The following is a 23,004-nucleotide window of genomic DNA, read 5'->3' on the forward strand; positions in this document are numbered from 1 at the left end:
TCCCTCTGTAATGTTAAGAACATTAGCCTACTGGATTTATGACATACTCAGAATGGCCCCTCTACCAAGACCGGTCGCATTTATAGGTTCCAGGTGGCCATAAATTGGTGGGACCCCGATATTCAGTCCAGCACACCCACTGTTGACCATGACATACTCTATTGAAACTGAGACTGTGGAAACTTTGAAAGTTGGACAAATGCATTTTTTTGCTTTATATGGCCACAGGACTTTGTGGGTCAGGGAATAGAATGTGGCCATTTGAATGATAAATGTCCCCTGATTTATAACCTTTGAATGCCTGGTCCTCAGTTTAGGGAGGCTTAGTTTTATTTATGGCCTTGCTGTAGAAAGCATGTCACTGGGAGCAGACTTTGAGAACTTAAGAGACTTGTGGCATGTTTGTTGTTTCCTACTTATGGTTCTGAGACGTGAACTCAACTGTTCCTGTCACCATGCAGTCAGGAGGGTGACAGATTGCAGACAAGTTGTGGAGGAAGGACAATGGAGTGTTCTTTCCCTCACTTCTCCAACCTAAAACCTTCCTGAAGTGCATCCTGAGGACACACACACCTATAAACAACCAAACTCGGAGCTGGAGAGATGGCTCAATGGTTAAGGTCCTGAGTTTAATTCCCAGCAACACAACCATCTATAATAGGTTCTGACGACCTCATTTGGTGTTGCAGATCTACAAGAAGACACAGCACTTATTTACACAAAATACATAAATCTTTAAACAAAGCCCTAAGACCTGGGAATCTCTTAATATATTTCAATTTCTACAGCCAATGAGCTAAGAAAATAGCACTAGCCCACCAGGGCACCCAGGTTGCTGACATAGGCAACTTTACAAAATAGTAAAGTTATGTGGAAAGGATCCACATGTTTTAGTGACGTTAAGTGACTTAATCAGGCAATCTAGACTGTAACTGAGATACAGAGAGATATTTTATCTAGAGAAAAACACAAGACCAAGTTTATTTCATACAATGTTATTCACACGTTTCATTTCTAATTTATACATAATATACAAAGAAGTGAAGATAACATTTCATATGAACCAATAAGAGCCAGGACTTAGACAAACTGGTCCAGAAACAATCTATATCAAAAGGAGACACTCAAGAGTAAGCCTAAGCGGTTTCTGCCCAATCAGATTTATTCTGAAAAGTCAATTTTTCTAAAGTTCCATGCCAACATACTAGAAGGTGGAATCAGGGTGGGCACCAAAACTGGCAGACCATAAAATTTCTACACAAACAGATATTTTTCTAGAATATGCCTAAAAGTATCAGGAGAACTGGGTTGTCAGCACTGGGAAGTATGAATCAGGACTGCTAGAGGAGGATTCAGTTCCAAGTCACTTTCTCTAGGACTTGCCACTTTCTGAACTGAGTGACAGCTGCCTGAGCATACAAAAGCAAGGGTGAACGGGAACCAGGGGGGCTGCTAATCTCGAATACTAGCAGCTTTGACCCTAAAACCACTGGATGATGCAGGCAAGTTATGTTCAACCCAGAGCCAAGACACTCAGGCTGGCAAAACAAAGTGGAAAGGGGAGAGTGCCACTCTACATGGGAGAAAATACTGCTACTGTGACAGGGACATGCTGATGAACCAGTGTGACTGAGAATGGTGACAAGTGGCTGGATATAATGGCCTCACCAAGGAATGTTGGGTTAGAAAGCCAGAATAACTCAACATCAACATGAAAGACTCCTGGCACCCCAAACTTCACGCCAAATTTTAAGGTTCATGATATGAGTAACAAAAGGATAGAACTTTATATTCAATATTGTGCTCTGATTGCTTTTGTTCTGCAGACCTCTAGAAAAAAATCCCTTCTACAATTTATCTGACAGAAATAGCATGTTCATTTCAGTTTTCAGCACTGAACATAAGTGGGTCAACATAAATGTTTATACAAAATACTGACTTCAACAAAATACAAAGCACTTTCTTTATCTTTCAGAAACTGAATATACAAAGCAATTTTTTCCAAAATATTTTCATAGGCAAAGGATTAAAAACGATTTTAATTATACACATATGGTCACAATTTTGCCTTAAAAAGATTGTTGGGAAATGTACATAAGGCCGCTTGTAAATGTACATCATGTTACTGTTATAATGTCTTATGTCCAGAGGAAAAAAATGTTATCATACAGATTTGCTCTTACTTGGGAGTAGGCTATTCAAAAATACAGTACTCTTCTGTACAAAGAAAAAAGTCACATCACATTTAAAGATGGAAAAAGCATTGGCCTCTGTGGTAATCAAATCTCAGTCCAATACTTTCTATTTACTATGCACAATACCCTGACTTCAGTTGAAAGTGATCCAGATCCTAGCATGTCCATTATCAACAGAATCAACAACCATGTTATAAAACAAAATGTTTTCCACAATAATAAAAAGAAAGTTGGTTCATACTTCTGAAACCATATAAAGATAAAAAATCTTTTAAAAATCACTCCCAGTTTGGAGAAATAAATTTACATTATACAACACTGTATTGCCAGGTTAAAGAGGGCAGGGATGTGAATGTACACTAAATGCAAATGTTTCCCAAAGAGATAAAACAGATTCCATTTACAGCATGAAGGTTTACAAATGTACACCTGTACAACCAAGGAAGGTTACTACGAAATTAGCAAGGCTTTCATAACAAACACTGAAACAAGATCTGCTTTCAAATTGTAAACTTACATCTACCCCTACACACACACAATGTGTTTATTTATAGGAAGAAAAAAAAGCTCTCTGAATATGCAATCATGCTAAATGCTGAGCTATCAGCTCACTTCTCAGTGGCCTCTCTCACCTCTATCAGGTTTCTATTAATGTATCTACTATGAAAACGCAGAATAAACCAACACTTCCTCAACAGTCTTTAATTCTATAATTAGAACAAAATACAAACCTCCATCCATTCTCGTTTCAAACCAAACTGAAAAGTTAGTGTGAAATTTAACTTTTCATTCAGTGCAAACTCAAGTGAATGGAAGTGCCACCATGATTTTTTTTCTAACTCATTACAATAAGTATATACAATTCTTCTGTACATTGCCAGGGACATTATAGGGTAGTAATTTTATTAAAACCACATCCACTGTAAATAATGTTATCTCAAATCATTTTATTCTTGTCTGTTTTTCTGAGTTTTTCTTTGCATGATAGTTTGTGAATTACCAAAATACAACTTAACTTTCTTTTTAAAATATTAATAATATTTATGCAGTTGATTGTTAATCTGTTATAAAAGGCTTCACATAAAGGAAAAAAATAAGAACTATAATTCTATGTACATCTATATAAACCTGTTGTGCTATGGGGTTGTAGACCTACCAGACTGCAAGCCAGTTTATTAAAATACTGTACTTTTCCCTTTAAAAACTATTTTTTGTGACTTTACAAGGTATAAATTTACAAAATATGTGACAACTTTTTTCCTTTTTTTGCTTCTTTTTTAGGGGCAGGAGGGGATACAGTTACATCATATACAGGCATTCTGTGCTTCACCAGAAATTCAATCTGATAGGTCTCCACTCAGGGTTGAAGATAATTTATAATTCACCACCCCACCCCCGAAATATACACAAGAACCTTAAAAATTTACAAATGGATGAAGAAAGTCAATAAATAGTTTTGCTTAAAAAAAAATCAAAGATTCATAGTTGAATTGTGTTTTGATAATTCACAAAGAAAACCCATTCTTTAAACATGGTTGAATCATCTCCTTTCTCTTAAAGCATTCCATTTGGTGGTCCTCCAATAGGCCCTAGATCTGGGCTGTTTTTCAAATAGTATTTTTCCAACTTGGCCAGTATATGCTTCCCATAGGTGTATTTGCGAAGAGTAGTAATATGAGGTCGAATCTGAAAAACAAAGAATCTTGTGAGAAAAAAAAAATCCAAGTTACTGTAGTTTCTGTTTTTAATTCATATGTGTGTGGTGTAGACAGGCCAGTTCAGTATATGGAGGTCAGAGGACAACTTAAGAGTGTTCTCTACTTTTACTATGTGTGCCCTGGGGATTGAACTCAATCAGGTCTTCAGGCTTGGTGGCAAGTACCTTTACCTACTGAGCTATCTTGCCTCGTTTAGGATTTAAAATAGCTCCCTCAAGTCAGGATCATCATGCTGCTAAAAATTACAAAGCTACTTAGGTACAAGACCAATTCTGAAACATAAAATTTTTTCAAAAATGCTGAAAGAGGCAACATTCTTTTTTGTTGTTGTTCAATAAATAAACAAGCCACTGCTGTGTCACATGCCGACAAAGGAAGCCCCAAATACAAACATATACTACCCGCTTTCCAGCTAGATGTACAATGAATACAGTAACAGAACAGACTTGTAAAAGGCAACTCTTCTCACAGGGACACACAACTTGTAAAATTCCTGAGTACAACCGGGCAATATCTACGAAGTCATCCTACAAAGTAATTATGCAAGGACTTTTATAGAACGCACTATTTAAATAGAAAAAAATATTATGTATACTGTTGGCTCAGTAAGTACTATAAATTAAAAATAAGGTTAAAATCTTTAAGAAAATCAAAAAGGCAAAAAGAAAAAACAAGAAACAAAAAAAAATTGACACAACAATTTGAAGGATGAATTTTTAAAAACTCAATGCTGTAATTATGAGCTGCTAGCTGGGTGGTGATGGCGTATGCCTTTAATCCCAGCACTGGGAGGCAGAGACAGGCGGATCTCTGAGTTCCAGGCCAGCCTGCTCTACAGAAGCAAGTTCTGTCTCAATCCCCCGCACCAAGAAAACCCTTAAGAGTTGGTGTTTGTTAACTGCCATGCACCAGCAATGGCTCTGATACAATGCATGGCATGAGAGGATCTTGAGATTATTTTCTCTTGATAAAAGGAAAAGGTTCAAAAGGGGACAGATGTCCCATTTTTTCTACTTCAATCAAGCCAGAAAGAGCGTTAACACCTCCCCCCCCCCCCAGTTTTGTTTGTTGACAGAACCTTGGCAAGTTATGTAGAAAAACATCAAATTTTCAATCCTCCCATACTGGCCTCCTAACTAGGAATTATAGGCTTGTATCTCTTGAGGCCAGTTTTAGAGTTCTTTTTAATATTACATTTTTTTATGTAAACTAATGATTTTTTTTTTAAAATTACATTTATGGGCTGGAGAAAAGGCTTACTGATTAAGAGCACTTGTTCTTGTAATGAAGTGTGTCTGAATCCCAGCACTTACATGGCAACTCATAAACGCCTATAATTCCAGTTCCAAGGGGTCTGTCTGATGCCCCCCCCATGGGCACCAGGTACACATGTAATACACACACACACACACACTAAATGAATCTAAAACACAACAACAAAACTCCAAACAAAAATTACACTTTGTGTGCAAGCACCATGTGCATCATGACATTCAGGCAGGACAATCTGCATGAGTCAATTTTCTCCTTCCATTACATTTGGAGCCCAGAGATGCAATGCAGCTCAAAAGATGTGACAGCAAACAACTCTACTGTACAAGCCATTTTGCCAGCAGAATTAGTGATTTTTAAAGAATCATTAGATTCAAGAGGGGAAATAGCTTGACGTGTAATAACTAATATAAAGGAAAGATTTGTTTTAAAAGGATTAATTTAACTGTGTGTATGTATGTATGCATACAGGTATCAACTGAGGTCAGAGAAGGGTACCAGAGACCCTAGAATTGGGAGTTATAGGTGCTTGTGAACCACCATGAGGGTGCTGGGAATTGCAAAGGTTCTGTGAAAGAGCAGTCCCCTTATTGAGAAAATCTAATACCACTAAAGAAAACAACTCAGAATTCAACCAATGAACTACTATACTGCAAATCGAATAAAACTGAACAAGATGGGAGGAAGACTAACATTAAACCTAACAGCTGAGAAATGAATGTGATTTTACAGTGTCAACTAAGCTGCCCATGTACTTTAACTGTTGTCTTACTGTGGAGAAAATAAACCCTACAAAAGTATATATGCAGTAACAGGTCATACAGAGGGTGTGACCTCACGGAGCTGTGCACCAGTTACCTTGTGCATGATTATCTTCCTCTGAGCAGGCTCGGCCATATCAATCATCTTCTGAACCACGTAATTGGCATACTGATCCTTCATCATGGTGTATAAGGCACTGTGAGGACCATCATTCTGACAGCAAACCTCGTCAATCAGTAAAGCTCTCTCAGCACGGGAGGCATGAGTAACACACTTTTCTACTACATTGCTAAAAATTAAAAGCACACACACAGAAACTTTGTTATGTCATTTCTTTATGGTCAAATATTCTTTTGACTTTTCAATTTGTTCCAATGTACTAGAAAAGAGAAAACAAGATAAAATTTCTTGGTTTGTAATTACTTTTAAAACAGAAATGGTTGCCGGGTGGTGGTGGTTCACGCCCTTAATCCCAGCACTTGGGAGGCAGAGGCAGGTGGATCTCTGTGAATTCGAGACTAGCCTGGTCTACAAGAGCAGTTCCAGGACAGGCTCCAAAGCCACAGAGAAACCCTGTCTCGAAAAAACAAAAGAAATGGTATCACAGAACAGAACATAATTTGACAAACACAAATTTAACTATAAGCCCACTAAAAACTTGTATACAAAAAAGCTGGAAAAACCGACTATTGTAATACCTGGCAAATTTGTGTTGACTCAGGGCTAACACCTTTCCTCTGATTTCAGAAACAATTTTGCTCTTGTCTTCAGGTCGACCATGTTCCAGTACATGCTGAATAACATAATTGCCATACTGATCCTATAACACATTTAAAAATTACTTTCCATCATTAAGAACTGAGAGAATACAATAATGTTTGCCTCCTCATTTGTATACTTTAACTACAAATTACATTTCTCAAAAATTATTCAAAATACACAAACAATTCAAGTTCTTAGGTGACATATACCTGTACCAACTGCTCTGTGTGTTGGTGAAGCTCTTCTAAGATGGGTAAGGTCTGCTCTGCAGTACAGTGCTCTAGGATACGCTGAATGACTCTGCAGCCGTAAGGATGGGTTGAAAGCACAAACACCTTGAAATAAATAAAAGGAAGGAAATGCATATATCCTGTTATTTATGAATCATCGTATTAGATTGACAAGACAGATGCTAACACCTAGCCAAGTGGTAGAACCATAGCTAACACAATCACAACATCAGCATTCTCCAGCATGTATATGGAGGTCAGAGGCCAATTTGGAGGAATCTGTTTTTTCATTCACCATGTGGAACTGGAGGAACCAAATTCAGGCCATTAGGCATGACAGCACTTCCCCTTGATTTGCTGAGTTACCTAGACAGTCTGAAGATAATTTTGATTAAAAAAAAATAAATTCTAATGGGCAAGAGATGTAGCTCGGTTGTCCAGCATGGGTAAGACCTGGTACTAGTTGCTAGTTATTTTGCCTGTGTCAATATAGTTTCAAGACTTTTCCCTGCTCTTCCATTTCTCGTTGGGATCATGGAAAATACTTGTTTAACTACTTCTATCTAATGATTTTACTAAGGAGGCAGACATTTTAAAGTACATTCATTTTTCCTGGAAACAGGTCTCACATCCTAGGCTGGCTCTCAGACATGAGAGTGATACTGAACGCCCTTGCTTCCACCTCCCAAATACTGGGACTGCAGGTGTATACAACTGCACCCAACTCACATTCACCACTTACAAATAAACAAAATGTATTTATTTATTCAACTTATAATGGTGTCTTGTCAACATGTATGTCTGTATGAGGGTGTCATATTCCCCCTAACTAGTATTACAGGCAGTTTTGAGCTGCCACGTAGGTGCTGTGAACTGAATCCAGGTCCTCTGGAAGAGCAGAGAGTGTTCTTAACTGCCAAGCCCCTACATTTACTATGTTTAATAAAAGTACCCAGTATAATCTGTACTTAAAAGAATGCTAAATTCAAATCATAAAATGCTCTGCTAAAGAAACGAATGCAAAAAAAAAAAAAAAAACAGGGCTGGAGAGATGGCTCAGAGGTTAAGAGCATTGCCTGCTCTTTCGAAGGTCCTGAGTTCAATTCCCAGCAACCACATGGTGGCTCACAACCATCTGTAAGGGGGTCTGGTGCCCTCTTCTGGCCTGCAGGCATACACACAGACAGAATACTGTATATATAATAAATAAATAAATATTTAAAAAAAAAATCAAACTTACTTGTCCTTTGAACGCATCAATGATGAACTGCAGTGACTGTGGCTGAACACATTCAATACATTTTTGTACAACATGGTTTCCATTCTGATCTTTCACACATTTGAGCACATGACCATCTAGCTCTTTTACCATTTCACTCTGCAAAAGTCATTTAAATAATTATTTTATCCAGAAAACCCAATGGAGCTAAAAATATTCACGAAGAACAAAGTTAAAAATAACAAAGAACAAAGCACACTAAAAAAATTTTTATAATACAAAAATTTAGAAACCACCCAAAATAAAAATTAAAGCAAATCAGATAGTAATATTAATGATATATGCTGACATAATTCAGTGACAATGAACCTGCCATATTTAAATTACAATTTTCACTGTGTACATGTTCCTGCATTATCTTATAAAACAGGTATCTAATACACCCTCCCCCACAAAGACAGGGTTTCTCTGTATAGCCTTGGCTGTTCCTGAAGTTTACTCTTTAGATCAGGCTAGCCTGTAACTCACAGAGATTCACCTGCCTCTGCCTCCAAGTACTGGAATTAAAGGTGTGTGTCATCAGCACCCAGCCTAATATACATTTTTAAAGCTTTTATTTCTATGACCTACTTAGCATCTGCATCCGTTGGTACTAAGGAGTTATTACTGAGGTTTACGAGTTTATAAAAGTGCATAAAACAGTATAACATAGGATGTTAGGTTATCTGTATTTCACCTATTACCAATAATTGTCATTAATGATGGGCATTTTTCTTGTCTAATGCTTATAAAACTAATAAAATTTTACTATGATTTGCATGTCTGATTAGAATAGAAAATATTACTGCTAAGAAACGGACCATACATAATCTAAATGTATTTAAAGAATCTCAACTATATTCCAACACAATTATGAAGGAATCCGGTTAAGCCAACCTACAATATGAATTTATGTCTAAACTAAAACAGACTGAATTACAAAAAAACAATTAACCTAAAAAATCCAAAATTAAAAAAGAGCCTATTCTTTATTAACTAGTCCTCATTAAAACAGTATTGGTCCGGGGCTGGAGAGATGGCTCAGTGGTTAAGAACACTGGCTGTGTCTTGAGGACCACATGACACTTCACAACCGTCTGTAACTTCAGTCCCAGGAGATCTGCCATCACACAGACATGCATGCAGGCAAAACACCAATACATATAGAATAAAGATAAATAGTTAAAAAAAAAACAGTATTAGTCCTTTTTATTTCCAAATACCCAAGGCACAGCTACTGAAAGACTATGTTACTGTTGACACCTATGGCAGAGAAATTCTTTGAATAATTAAATCTGTTTATTTTCTCTACTGTGCCATATTTTAATGAATCTAAAACTACAAAATTTCTTCCACAGGAATAACAGAGTTTTCCAGACTTTAAATTCTGTAACTAAAGTATATATGTACACATACCCCCCCCCCCCCACCCACTTACTCGTTTCCCCACCTCCTCCTTGCTGGCTAGTTTTATATCAACCTGACACAAATTAGAATCATTTTGGAAGAGGGAACCTCAAATGAGAAAATGTCTCTACCAAATTGACCTGTGGAAAAGTCTGTGGTTCATTTTCTTAATTAGTTATCAGTGTGGAAGGGTTCAGATCCCTGTGTTGGTGTCAGCCCTGGGCTGGTACAGTAAGAAAACAGGCTGAGTAAGCCATGAAGAGCAAATCAGTAAGAAGCACCCTCCACGGCCTCTCCATCAGCTCCTGCTTCCAGGTCCTGCCCTCACTTTCCTCGTGTGAGCTGAAATAAAACCTTTCATCCCTGAGTTGATTGTGGTCACGGTATTTTATCACAGACATAGAAACCCTAAGTCATTCTCTTCCTTCTGTTTTCAAACCTATAGAATTTATTTTATTGTCTAAGTAAAAAAAGGCTTTCTAAATTATTAAGATGAAGTTAAAAAAAAAAGCTATTTTGTTCACTGATATTGTCCTGTTATATAAACAAATAAAATTTCACACTGAAAGTCAAGTAAATTTTTTTTCTAAAAAATTTTATTTTTAAAATTTCTATGTGTATCTGTGTGAGATTATGCCATTTGTGCTTGGTTCTGAACTGAACTCTGGTCCTTTAATAGAGCAGCATGTGTTCTTTCCAGTCTCAAAGAAGTCAATCTTGTTAAAAGGAATATTAAGTTTCTTCACTGAATAGACTTAGGGGAAAAAAGTATATACACACATGTATGTCTACAGTAACTAGAATATGAGACTGCTTGCTTAGAATTCTTAAAATAAAAATATTAGGTAGACACACATAAAAATTGGGAACAGTGAAATGCTTGCTGAAACTGCAGATAACAAGGTAAGGGACCACAAAGACACATCACTGGGCACTCTATCTGGCAAACTCCATGGAATGGGTAAGATTTTATGAAAAGATCTTGTCTCCTGGTAGAAATCGTTAGGACATTTTCCCCTCAAGATTGTAAGATAAAAAGAAATTTCACTTTAAATTAAATATTACAAAACGTGTATCTCAACTTACAATTACCTGCTGATCAGAAGAAATAGACTCTAATGCCTTCTGTATAACACGGCAGCCATACATCTGCAAGGCTAATGGTAGAACATGACCACGAATACGAGTAGCCAGGGCTAATTTCTGATCCAAACTTCCAAACTGAAAGACAGTAAGAAATGAGCATGAGACTACTTTGGTAAACTTGACCGACATATCTGCTGCACGGTGTACTTCTAGTAAAATCTAAGACTCCAGAAACACTTGTAGTAGTTACCTCTTGAGGAGTGTTGAGTCGTATTAAAATTTCCTCGTTATTATCTTGACACCATCACCCCAACCAGACAAGGTCACATTATGTAGCCCTGTCTGGCCTGGAATATTGACCTGTCTCTGCCTCCTGAGTGCTGGAGGTGCGTGTGCAACTTAAAGTTATATGCAATAATGCCTGGCTTATCTGTACTCTTTTTAAAATTCAATTTTTTTTTTAAATGAGTATGTGTGTGCCCTCAAAAGAAGGTGTCAGAGTCCCTGGAATTGAAGTTATAAGTGGTTGTGTGAGCTGGGCGGTGGTGACACACGTCTTTAATCCAGCACTTGGGAGGCAGAGGCAGGCAAATCTGAGTTTGGGGCCAGTCTGGTCTACAAGAACTAGTTCCAGGACAGGTTCCAAAGTTAGAAAAACCCTGTCTCGAAAGAGAAAGAAAACAAACAAACAAACAAAAACAAAGAACAAACAAAAAGTGGTTTTGAGCCTTACAATATGTGTGCTGGGGGAACAAAAAGTACTCTCAACTGTTGAGCCAACTGTCTAGTCCCACTATGGCTTTTTTGAGACGGTCTGTGTCACTAAACCTGGACACTGGTGATTTAGACAGACAACCTCACCAAAACACCAAAAATCCTGTCTCTGGTTCCCCAGTGCTGGGATTACAGATTCTTACTGCCATGACTAGCTACTTATACGGGGCATTTGGGGTCCAAGACAGGGTTTCTTTGTGTACCTTTGATTGTCCTGGAACTCACAGAGGTCCACCTGCCTCTGTTTCTGGAGCGGTGGATTAAAGGCATGTGCCACCACGCCCAGCTTCCAAATTCAGGTCTTTATGCATACACGACAAGCAGCATTTACTAGCCCTGGACACATGAGCCCAGCTTTATATTCATTTTGATTGAAAATGACCGTTGCCCAACTTTAAAACTATTTGGTAACAAAACTGAATAAGCATATAACATAAATGTACTTACCTCAAAAAACTTCTGTATAACATAGTTTCCAAAAACATCTGTCATTAACTGATAGGCTGCCTGTAGAATTTCATTAAATACCATCTGTCGCTCAGCTGGAGTAGCTCTCTCTAGCTTTTGCTGTATGAATCTATGAGGGAAAAATTTAAATCCCAAGATGAAAACAATCTTCCTAAAATCACCTGCGTACTCTAACTTGTATGTGTGTGCAAGTAGAAAAGGATCCTGTGATACACCCAGGCTGCTCAAAAAGTCACTAAGTAGTTTAGTGTAGCCTCAGGCACATGCCACTTCAGTTAATACAATTAAAACGCTTCTTTCATCTCCCTTGAGGGGAATGAGGGGAAGGATGGAAGTCTTACCATGTAACCCAGGGAGATGAACACTTAGATTCTTTTCTTATTAAAGGCAGCAGTATTCAACAGAAACAGTGGCAAGTGTGAGGAACCATAACCACTTACCTGGAGCCATGCTGGTCTTGAGAAAACTCGACTATATGTCCAATCAGGTCTCTGAGCTGAAGGTTGGGGAAGCGGTTGTTCCTGAAATCTTCCAATAATCTACTGCGGCCGGAGGGCATGATATCAGATCTATTATAGCGGAGCCGAGAAGGAGGAAAGAGCTGGCTGCTGGAGCTAAACAGACTGGAAGTGCTTGAAGCACTTCGGTATTTTGCTTCTGCTCCAGGTGCTGCAGAGATATACCGACCACTACCATTTGTCAGTCCTCCTACAACAAAGCAGCTGTGGTCAGCAAATATTTCTGACAAGTTATTTCACAAGTAAGTTACAATTTAAAGTGAGTCAATAAGCTCCAACAAAGCTTTCAATTATATTAAAAAGCACATTATAATTAGCTAGTAAAACTCAAATCTAGAGCCATGGAAATTTGCAGTCTCAGGATGTAGCTCAGTGGTAGAGAGTTTGCCTAGCATACTCAAGGTCCTGGATTCTATCACCAACACCACAGGAAAAAAGATCCATTTACAGTATAAAGGAATAACATTGAGTGTCAAATCTGTACTTTTGGGAAACATATTAAAAATGTATTGTCAAATATACTTCCATGTAAAAACAAGTCTTTTAAGTCAATTTACTAATGTCTGAAATTTTTAAATAACCCACAGCATAAATACTTTAAAACTTGAAAATGTTTAATTAAAAATATTTTCCATAAAATGCTATTACCTTGTAGATACGGGATAGTAGTAGTAATAAACAGCAGTTATTCCTCGAGCCATAACCACAACCCTCCAACTTACATTTATTCCATACAAGAAAATAAAAGGCAGTAACAGAAACAAACTTAAATGAGGAAATTGTTTCTATTATGCATAACAACAGCTAAAGTACTTGACAGTGTCCTTTTAAAGCAGGAAAATGTAAAGACAACTATAAAGTGCAGATTTAGTAGTTACAAAAACAATATCCACCATCAGCTTTCTCTTATACCAACTGTGCATACAGCAATGCTACATTGTCAGTCAAGGTCGTATAGACATGACCCTAATACCAGTGGAAAGTCAGAGATGTTATAACCCCAAAGACATGAAAAGGCCTGGAAGCAGTAAGTTAGCACTGCAGTGTTAACTGCACTCTTTCCCTCTACCTCTAGTATCTATCTACTCTTAACATAATTTTCTTTCTATGAACTTCCCACTTTACGGTATATTAAACAGTTATCTAAAATCATTCACCCTTTGTTAAGTATCATTAAACTATACCAAACTACATACTAGATACCTGACGTCTAGGTATATAGTACATACTTACTAAATGATAACTAGAAATCTTAGGAGAAAAATTTGTTATTTTTAAAGTATATACACACATGTGGGTGCATGATTGCCTCAGAGGACAAACATCACAGCCCTCCTAGAGCAGCAGTTCTCAACTGGTAGACCTTAACCCCTTCGGGGGTCACATATTAGATATTCTGCATATCAGGTACTTACACTATGACTCACAACATAGCAAAATTAAAGTTACAAAGTAGCAAAGAAAATAACTTTATGGCTGGGAGTCACCACAACATGAGAAACTGAGTTGCAGCATTAGGAATGTCTCATGAGAACCACTGCTGAAGAGCTGGAATTACAGGTAGGCAGGCACATGCCACTCAAAGCTAATCCTGGGAAGCGAATCTGGGTCCTCTACAAGCAGTATGTGTTAATTGCTGAGTCATCTTTCCAGCTTATAGACATTTTATGTAGCATGCAGCCCCTAAAGTTTCTTTCTAGAACAATCCTATTTAAAGTGCCTAATTTAACCAAATTCTATTTCAGCTCTATCTAGTTATCTCAATAGTCACAATTATAATACTCCGTGTGTGGCAAAGTTCAGTGTTTCAATTCTGCTCAGATTTTATCACTACTGTCAACCCTCTGGTTTTCATTATTTGTTCTTATGAATGACTGACTGCCAGCACACTTATGTATCTTACATTTGGGGTGGGATGGAGTGCTTGTGTAGAGGTCAGAGGACAGAAGTCACTACTCTCCTTGCACTATGTGGATTCTGGGGCTCAAACTCAAGTCAGTCCTCATTTACCTACTAAGCCATCCCATAGGCCTATGTTATTTTACTTTTGAGACAGGGTCACATGCATTCCAGACCTGCCTTGATTTTGCTATGTGGTCAAGGAGTACTTTGAAATCCTCCTGATCCTCTTGCTTTCACTTCTTAAGAAAAAAACCTACCACACCTGTTTATGTGGTAATGGGAGCAAATCCAAGACTTTGTGCATACCAACTGATCCACACATGTTCCAGGCAGTTTGTTCCTTAATAATGCAGTCAGTGTGACGTTTACAAATACTATACTCACTAACTACTTACACCCCCTAATTGTTCATACACACACTCTTTGTACTTCACTATTTGTACCACTGCTTACCTTTATTGTTAGTGGGGTCTAAACTTACCCTTAATGTACTAATAATAACTGTCAACACCAAATTCCTAGGGTGATTTAATGTGGCAATAGCTATTTTATGCTACAAATACTGATCAGTAATATCTCTATTAGACATTCCTTGATCCTATTCTATTTGCTACCCAAAGCCAATTCCCGCTATGAACTTCATTTAGCCAATAATGCTAAATCAATTAGAATTTGAAAAGACATTATTTTTAGATGATAAAGGGTGGTAAAATCCTAAAATTTAGAGAATCTAAATAAATAATAATCAGATTAATAAAAAACTGTCCAGTAAGCTCTACCCACTATTTCAAAATTATTTTAGAACATGCGAACAAATCAGTCATCCTTATTTATACTTCTGCTGCCACCGATTCTGGACTAGTGTGCTACACACCTGGTATGTGAGAGGGTGACTCACTAGTTTTAAACAACTGTTTGAGTATGTGTGTAGAACAAGCAGTCCCATACTATCATTTTGGTCTGGGGTCTTACAGTAAAGTGACAGGTAGCTAGTCAGTTAAGAGTATGCTGTCATCATATGCTATTACCTTTCAATTTCATTCATGATAACGTAATAAAAGAGAAACTTAGAATTTTTTAAGTTTTTATTAATTTTTCTGATAAGTCTAATGATTTACAATTCTTCCATACTAAATACCAGCAAATAAAAACACTTAAAGTAAACTGGGTATGGTGACACATGCCTTTAATGCCATAACTTGGGAGACAGGGGCACATGGATCTGAGTTCCAGACCAGCTAAGGCTACATAGTGAGATACTGTCTGAACAAACAAAACATTAAAATGTTGAAAGATAACAATGTAGCAACAAAGCAAAACACATCTGACTAGGTTCAATTACAATTTCACTTCCCACCCAATCTAGAATACTAATTCCTAATCTGCCTTCAGACCTGTCTCTCTCTACCATCTCTTTTCCTCATTTTAAAACGCTGTGTGCATGCATGCAACGTGTACAGGTGTAGATCAGAGGACAACTCTGGGCATTTTCTTTCATGTTCTATCTCTCAAATACTGGGTTTAGAGGTGTGCCTATTCTGTATTTGTTACCCTAATATGCTTAGCAATAACCTGAAAACCAGTAGTTATTATTTACGAAATATTCTATATTAGACTGATATAACATAAAATTTTAAATAAAACATTTCATTATCTCGTGGTTTCTCCAAGTCATTATTATTAAAATGTTTTAAGGCAATCATTTATTAGAATCCATTTTACCACATTCTATCTCCTATCCATTCTCTGATTGGCTAAGACTGATTCTGCATTGGGAAATCAGGGTTGAATTGTGTGCCTGTCCTGCAAAACATGTTCAGGTTTCAAGCTCTGACACCTGTTTCTTTCTGACTATAGAAACAGGCCTCTGTGGACTTAAGTAAAAATGAGGTCATACTAGGATACAATGGGTTCTAGTCCAAGTGCTAACATCCTTTAAGGAGACCTTAAGACAGTGTTTTTCAACCTGTCGGTCATGGCCCCTTTCACAAGGGTCACCTGAGACCATCAGAAAACAGTTATTCACATTATGATTTCTAACAGTAGCAAAATTAAAGTCATGAAGTAGGAATGAAAACAATTTTACGGTTTGGTTACCACAACATGAGGAACTATATTAAAGGGTCACATTAGGAAGGTTGAGAACCAGTGCCATAAGAGATTCTGATGGAGAGAGCCATGTGTTGTTGACTTGATGGTAGCAGAGTGGAGTTCTGCATCATCAAGCCACAGAAAAGGGAAAACTGACATCAACTACCAGAACCACAAAGAGGGCAAAGAAAAGTTACCTATGGAATCTTCAGAGTATGACCAAATCTACACATTTATTTTAAACTCCAAGTCTTCAGACATACAGAACATATTCCTGTTACCCGGCTGTCCATCCACTGATCAGAATACTGAGTACTAGTATACTTAAACATAGAGTGCATGTACCTCAGTGTGAATGATAAAAGGACAATAAAGCATAAAAAATACGGTATGACTAAAATGTATTGTTTTTTACTTTTTCCCTCATATTTAAAAACCTTGTGTGTTTACATACTAAAGTTCACATCTTTTTATGTTTCTCTTCATTGGCAACATTGTTTTGTTTCATTTTAGCAATGGCATATACAACAGAATGCCATCATTTAAGTAACCCTGTGACACAAATGTATTCTTATTTGTTTAAAATAAGCCTGAGAAGCTAACAGCCTAATCAAGAAATCACAACTAAATAGTTATGCTGAATAATCAACTTAAAAGTTTTCAAAAATGCTGTTTCATTTTAAAGAAAACATTTAAAATAATTTATAATATATAAACTTGGAAAATAACATATTATATAGGGTATAAACTATCTAAAAATTTTCTAATTATTATCAATACTTAAACATAAATATATAAGCATTTTGTTGAAAAAAGACAAGGACTACTAATACATGTTGAACTTTACTTTTATTTCATGTGCTTTGGTGTTTTGTGAGGGTGTTGGATTCACCCAGAACTGCACTTATAGACTATTGTGAGCTGCCAAGTGGGTCCTGGGAATTGAAACCAGGTACCCTGGAAGAGAGCAACCAGTGTTCTTAACTGTTGTCCCATCTCAAGCTCCAAAGAGTTTTTATTATTATTATTTTAAGGATTACATGTTTCAATATTGAAGTGATCCTAGTAAGAAGTGTTAAGTCTGACACCATATTAATAGGCTAATATAAAAAGAACAAATGTAGCAAAGTGTGTCATGTTAAATGTATAATTTTGTAAGAATATGCACAGAGACACTGAACAACTGTAGACCAGAAAGAAGTTCCTTTACACAGAAGTATCTGGTGTTTCTATTGTCTATGACTCTTTACTAAAAGCAGTTTAGAAGTCTTATCCTGTAGACTCTAGAGCTCTAACTCAATGCATGGTGTATGGTGTCATCACAAGGCACTTAATAAACCCTCTACTCATCACAATATTTTAAAACAGACCAGGTTTTAACATATGACCCATGATATTGTATTATTTCCGTCAAAAACATATGGTTTCATCTCCATTATTCTATCAAAAGGGAATGGTTCTGTATGGTTTCAAAAACTGCTTGGATTTCTTTCATGAAAACTACCTCCTAGATCAATGAAGACAAGAATACTTGGAAAATGTACTTTCTCATCCTCCATCAAAAGATCAGCAAGGTAAATTTCTACTAGTTAACTACCATGAACACACAGACAAAGGTTACTTCATCCAGAAGTTTCATTTGGCTTTTCTCTAATACTTCTTGCCATAGTAAAATGGTCATTAAGGTGTATCTGTATTTCTTTTTATAGATTCCTGGTGAGATTTCATGCTTAGTTGTCTCAAAATTTTTTAAGGATTTACTTATTTTCATGAGTGTGTTTTTCCTCCATGTATGTAGGTTGTTGGGGTCCAACCCCAACATAAATTATTTCTCTGGACCAGCCTGGAGGCATGGGAATAATTGAGACATAGTTTACATAGCAATATCGGAAGAGAGTCTCAGGGTTCATTTAAATTCTGAGAATTACCTGCAGTTATTTTTAAAACAGCTTTCATCCCCAAAAGTAAACTGAGGGGGAAGCTTATTAGCAGTCTGTTTTGGGGTAGCAGGACTAAAGTCACATCTGTCGCTAGTTTGGATTAACACCTCTTCCCATGTGACCCCCATAATTACAAAGAAGGGAGCAGAACAATATTAGCGTATCCTCACCCAGGATACAAACAGCCAGTCTGTAAGTGCTTTGTGACCACCTCAGGTGAGACTGTGGTTTAAGAGTCTGGCTGCCATACAATGCAAAAATATGTAGCCTGTATAATATTGCCCCACAGTTGGTGCACCATATAGATGCCTGGTTGCCCTCAGAGCTCAGAAGACGGCATCTATCCCCTAGAACCAGAGTGACACACGACAGTGAGATAGAAGTCTTCTCCAAGCACACTTGGTTATGTGCACTTAGCCACTGAGCCATCCTCTCCAGCAACTTGGCAGCCTTTTTTTTTTTAAATTGACATTTATTGAGCTCTACATTTTTCTCTGCTCCCCTCCCTGCCTCTTTCCTTCCCCCTTCAATCCTCCCTTATGCTCCCAATTTACTCAGGGGATCTTGTCTTTTTCTACTTTCTACTTCCCATGTAGATTACATCTATGTAAGTCTCTCTTAGTGCCCGCATTGTTGTCTAAGTTCTCTGGGAATGTGGTTTGTAGGCTGGCTTTCTTTGCTTTATGTTTAAAAACCACCTATGAGCAAGTACATGTGATAATTGTCTTTCTGTGTCTGGGTTACCTCACTCAAAATAGTGTTTTCTAGTTCCATCCATTTCCCTGCAAATTTCAAGCTGTTGTTATTTTTTCTGCTGTGTAGTACTCAATTGTGTAAATGTACCACATCTTTCTTTTGGCAGCCTTTCTTAATTGGGGTTATGAATTATATAAGAGTTGGGTCATTTCTCTTAAGTCATGATTACTAAGAGTATCAAAGCTTGTTCCATAAGTTATGAATATAAATTGTATCTTGAATACACAAGCACATTTATTATTAAGTGATAAAAGACTCAAATGGAAAAGTATTGTGAAAGATGTACCAAACCTAGAAAAATCTTTAAAAAACAAGACACACATACAAAAAGTAAAAATCCCATAACTGACCCAAAAAACCCTTTAGTTTTTTAATATGCAATAGTTATATACATACCCAATTTAAAAAATGGTAACCTGAAAGCTACAACTTGTTGAGAGTCAATCTGCTACCACAAACTGCTGCCCAGGCTGGCCTTGAACTTATAAATCTTCCTGGTCCAATCTTACAAATGCTGGAATCACAGACAAGCCAGCTTAACTGAATCTGCTAACTCTTTCTGTAAAATAATTTATTTAACTTTATTTCATGTGCGCTATTGGTATGAAGATGTCAGATACCCTGAAAATGGAGTTACAGACTGTTGTGAGCTGCCATGTGGGTGCTGGGAATTGAACTTGGGTCCTCTGGAAGAGCAGCCAGTACTCTTAACCATTAGCCATCTCCCCGGTCCCCGAGTCTGTCAACTCTGTTATGGAAAAGTCTGGACTTTAACTTGCAATGCATTGGAAAAATAAACCTAAAAACAATTCTAAACACAACCCTGCCAACAACAAACTTAGTATGAAGTACAAAGCAAAGTTACTGTTACTACTGGAGAGAATGACTACCTTGCTACAGACTACATTATTTAATAAAGTAAGGCGACAACACCACAAATGTACAAACCTGATAAGATAATAAAGGCTGTAGTTTTTCTTAGCCAGAGCACTCTTGAAATAAGCTATAACTTACAGTCAACTAGCAAGTGAAAAATCTAAAGACAATATACTAACAAATTCACTTTCCTCATCAAGTTACAATAAATTAAGTCAAAGTTTGCTACTTATAATTATTAAAGTTTTTATCCTATAAGATTCTAAAATTGTAAAATAAGATCTAGATCTATTCACACAGGTATTACAAAGAAATAAAAGAATCCTTTGAGAACTATCTAAATAAACCATGAGCACAACCAAAATTTTTGCTGTCTCTTGACTGAAAATTAACCACTTCATTTAAAAATGGTGTAGTCCAATTCACTGATAAGACCATCTTTTCCATACATTAGAGTAGTAACTATGGTCATAAGTTATGTAAACGAACACATCTATTTCTGGTACTCTATTTGTCTGTCCATACCAATGTCAAAATCCTAGTAACTACAACTGTGTAAAGTTTTGGTATCTGGCAGTATGAAGTTCTTTTAAGTATATAAGACTACCTTGCATATCCTTGATTATGCTTTTCCAATGATTTTCAAAATCAATTAATTAAAAACTTGAAAAGATTGGTACCTCTAAATGTATCCATTAAGTTGGTTTACAATGCTTAGTCTTTCAAGCTACACAGTATAAAAATGAAATGGTAAGACAATGGGAAAATAATAAAACAATAGTAAATGATCAATTAAGGTCAGCAAAGCTGACAAACCAAGTAAACAAAAATTTTAAAGCAAAAGCTCTCATCTACAAAATATTTCAGGGGTGGGTATAAATTTTAAAACATATAAAAAACTAAGACTTAATTTTCTATCTCTCATCCCATAAACCTTTTCCTCCATTTAAAAATGTAATGGCATATACAGTTCAATGGAACAGAAAGCAAAAGGAAAAACTACATAAAGACAATGGTCGACAAAGTTAAAGGCTTACATGAACACACAAGGGATCCTTGAGTTAAAAAAAAAATCGAGTGTGCCATTCGAGTCAAACTATAACCACGAATTACTTCTGTCTGCATACTATTTCTTTTAATATAGTAACTACCAGAAAGTTCAGCAAGGATTGTGTTATGGAAATGCCCTCTGCAGCTGGGCATTTATTACCAATCATGGCTGCAAGCCTATTTTAAAACTTTTTGCCTCCTGAGGTCTAGTAAAACTGTGCTCCTTAATTTAAATGCTCAGGACTACAAGTGTTTGAGTTTTTTCAGATTTTAGAATATTTTTGTAGAATTCAATGCCAAGTATGGTAAGGTTGAAAATTTGAATGCAAATAACAAGAGATTGTTAAGTGCTCAAAGATTCATGTTTTGGATAAGATGTCCAAAATGTATGATCAACCAAATATCCTGTATTAAATCTAGAGTCATTTTAACTGAGAAAATACTCACAAACATTACAACTACAAAGTCACAGATATGCTTAATGGATTCGTGGTTAATTTTCACTGTCAATTTGACTGTTTTTAGAAGGAACAAGGAGACAGACCTCAGGCTCATCCACGAAGAGTTATTTCCAGAGTGGCTTATCTAAGAAAAACTATTCCTGAATGTGGACCATACCATCACATGAATGAGGGGATACAAAACAAGCATGACCAGTCATGTCTCTCTAAATCCTGACTCCAGATATAATGTAACCAACTACAACTGCCTGGCTATAATAGATTATACCCTCAAACCATGAGTCAAAATAAACTCTCTAGCCTTATTGCTTCTGGTTGGTTATCTGGTTACAGCAGTGAGAAAAATAACTAATACTAAAGGTAATGAACAAAATCATAAGAGCAAAAATTAACTTGTGTATAACCTAAGACCTAGATGTGACAGTCTACAGCCTGCCCATGAGCAGCCCAACTTAGATTAGGAAATATTATTTCAAGGAGTAGGTACATACTTGCACCTTAAAGGAGTTTAGACAACATCTATCATATAAAACTCAAGAATAAATTGAGAAAGGAATCTAAAAGTCTGATAATGTTATATAATAAGCCTTCCTAAGGAAACAAAATCCTTAGGATAATGTAAACTTTAGTTTCTGAAAGGCTAATTAAAATACAGTTCTCAAACACTTTTTAAAATCATTCCATTCCTCATGTTAACAGCATAATATGAAAGGAATAATATCAAAGGTCAGAACTGCAGGCTAGTCTCAATAATTTCAGCTATTAGACTGAGTCTTTTGGGCTCATTTGTTTTTTAATTTCTTCATTTTAAATGGAGAGCATTGAGCCAGTCTCTGTTGACATTAAGGATGAAATGATGGTGTCTCAGGAAAAAAAAGACTGATGCTATTCAGTTAACACTTTGAAATATTTTATACCAGCTTTTGCTTTTAACTATCACATATAAGACACAAAAATGGAAAATAGCCCAACAACTAACTTGCTACTTATTCATCTTATAATTTCCTCTAAAAGGAGCAGCTGAATAAATCAATTTAGCAAATAACTACTAAACAGGAAAAACAAGGATCTTAACAGTAAATAAACCACCTTTAATATAGAATATTCTGAGTAGAAAAAAAAGGTGAGTTCTAAAAATTTCTAATCCAGATTGAGTATATGAATCTTCAGAAATCATAGCCACCTTTCTAATTCCACTGAGTTCAAAGCTCACACTATACATTTTATTATTTCTTTTCTTGAGGGTGGAAGCATACCTTTTGAGAAGCCATTTATTGTATCAAAACTAAGGAAAGACACACAAAATGGTGCTTTATTCCTAAATTAGAAGCCCCAAACTAATCTAAATACTAAGAGCATAAGCATTAAGACTAACTAGAAATCATTAACATTTTAGTTTACTAAAAGGGGAGGTACAAGAAGGGATTACTTGTCGAGATCTAGAAAAATAAAATAATATTGTAAATATCCAATGTTCC

General features: G+C 36.5%; 1 protein-coding gene across 11 annotated transcripts in view; it reads right to left on the minus strand.

Moving 5' to 3' along the window:
- Positions 1-950: 950 nt before the first annotated feature.
- The window catches only part of Pum2 (pumilio RNA binding family member 2), a 75,020-nt gene continuing 52,966 nt past the window's right edge, over positions 951-23,004 (minus strand). For 7 of the 11 annotated variants that reach the window (XM_085690864.2, XM_085690862.2, XM_085690860.2 and 4 more), the window contains 8 exons: positions 12,373-12,640; positions 11,912-12,041; positions 10,691-10,825; positions 8,180-8,317; positions 6,919-7,044; positions 6,646-6,767; positions 6,044-6,236; positions 951-3,881 (listed from right to left, as the gene is read on the minus strand). In XM_085690864.2, coding sequence (XP_085546990.1) covers positions 3,750-3,881; positions 6,044-6,236; positions 6,646-6,767; positions 6,919-7,044; positions 8,180-8,317; positions 10,691-10,825; positions 11,912-12,041; positions 12,373-12,640 — 1,244 coding nt within the window. In that variant the 3' untranslated portion in view covers positions 951-3,749. The remainder of the gene's footprint in view (positions 3,882-6,043; positions 6,237-6,645; positions 6,768-6,918; positions 7,045-8,179; positions 8,318-10,690; positions 10,826-11,911; positions 12,042-12,372; positions 12,641-23,004) is intronic. The other 4 variants (XM_085690868.2, XM_085690863.2, XM_085690861.2 and 1 more) reach the window with 1 other exon arrangement.

This window comes from Myodes glareolus, chromosome 6 (assembly GCF_982192425.1).
Source record: "Myodes glareolus chromosome 6, mMyoGla1.1, whole genome shotgun sequence".
NCBI lineage: Eukaryota > Metazoa > Chordata > Mammalia > Rodentia > Cricetidae > Myodes > Myodes glareolus.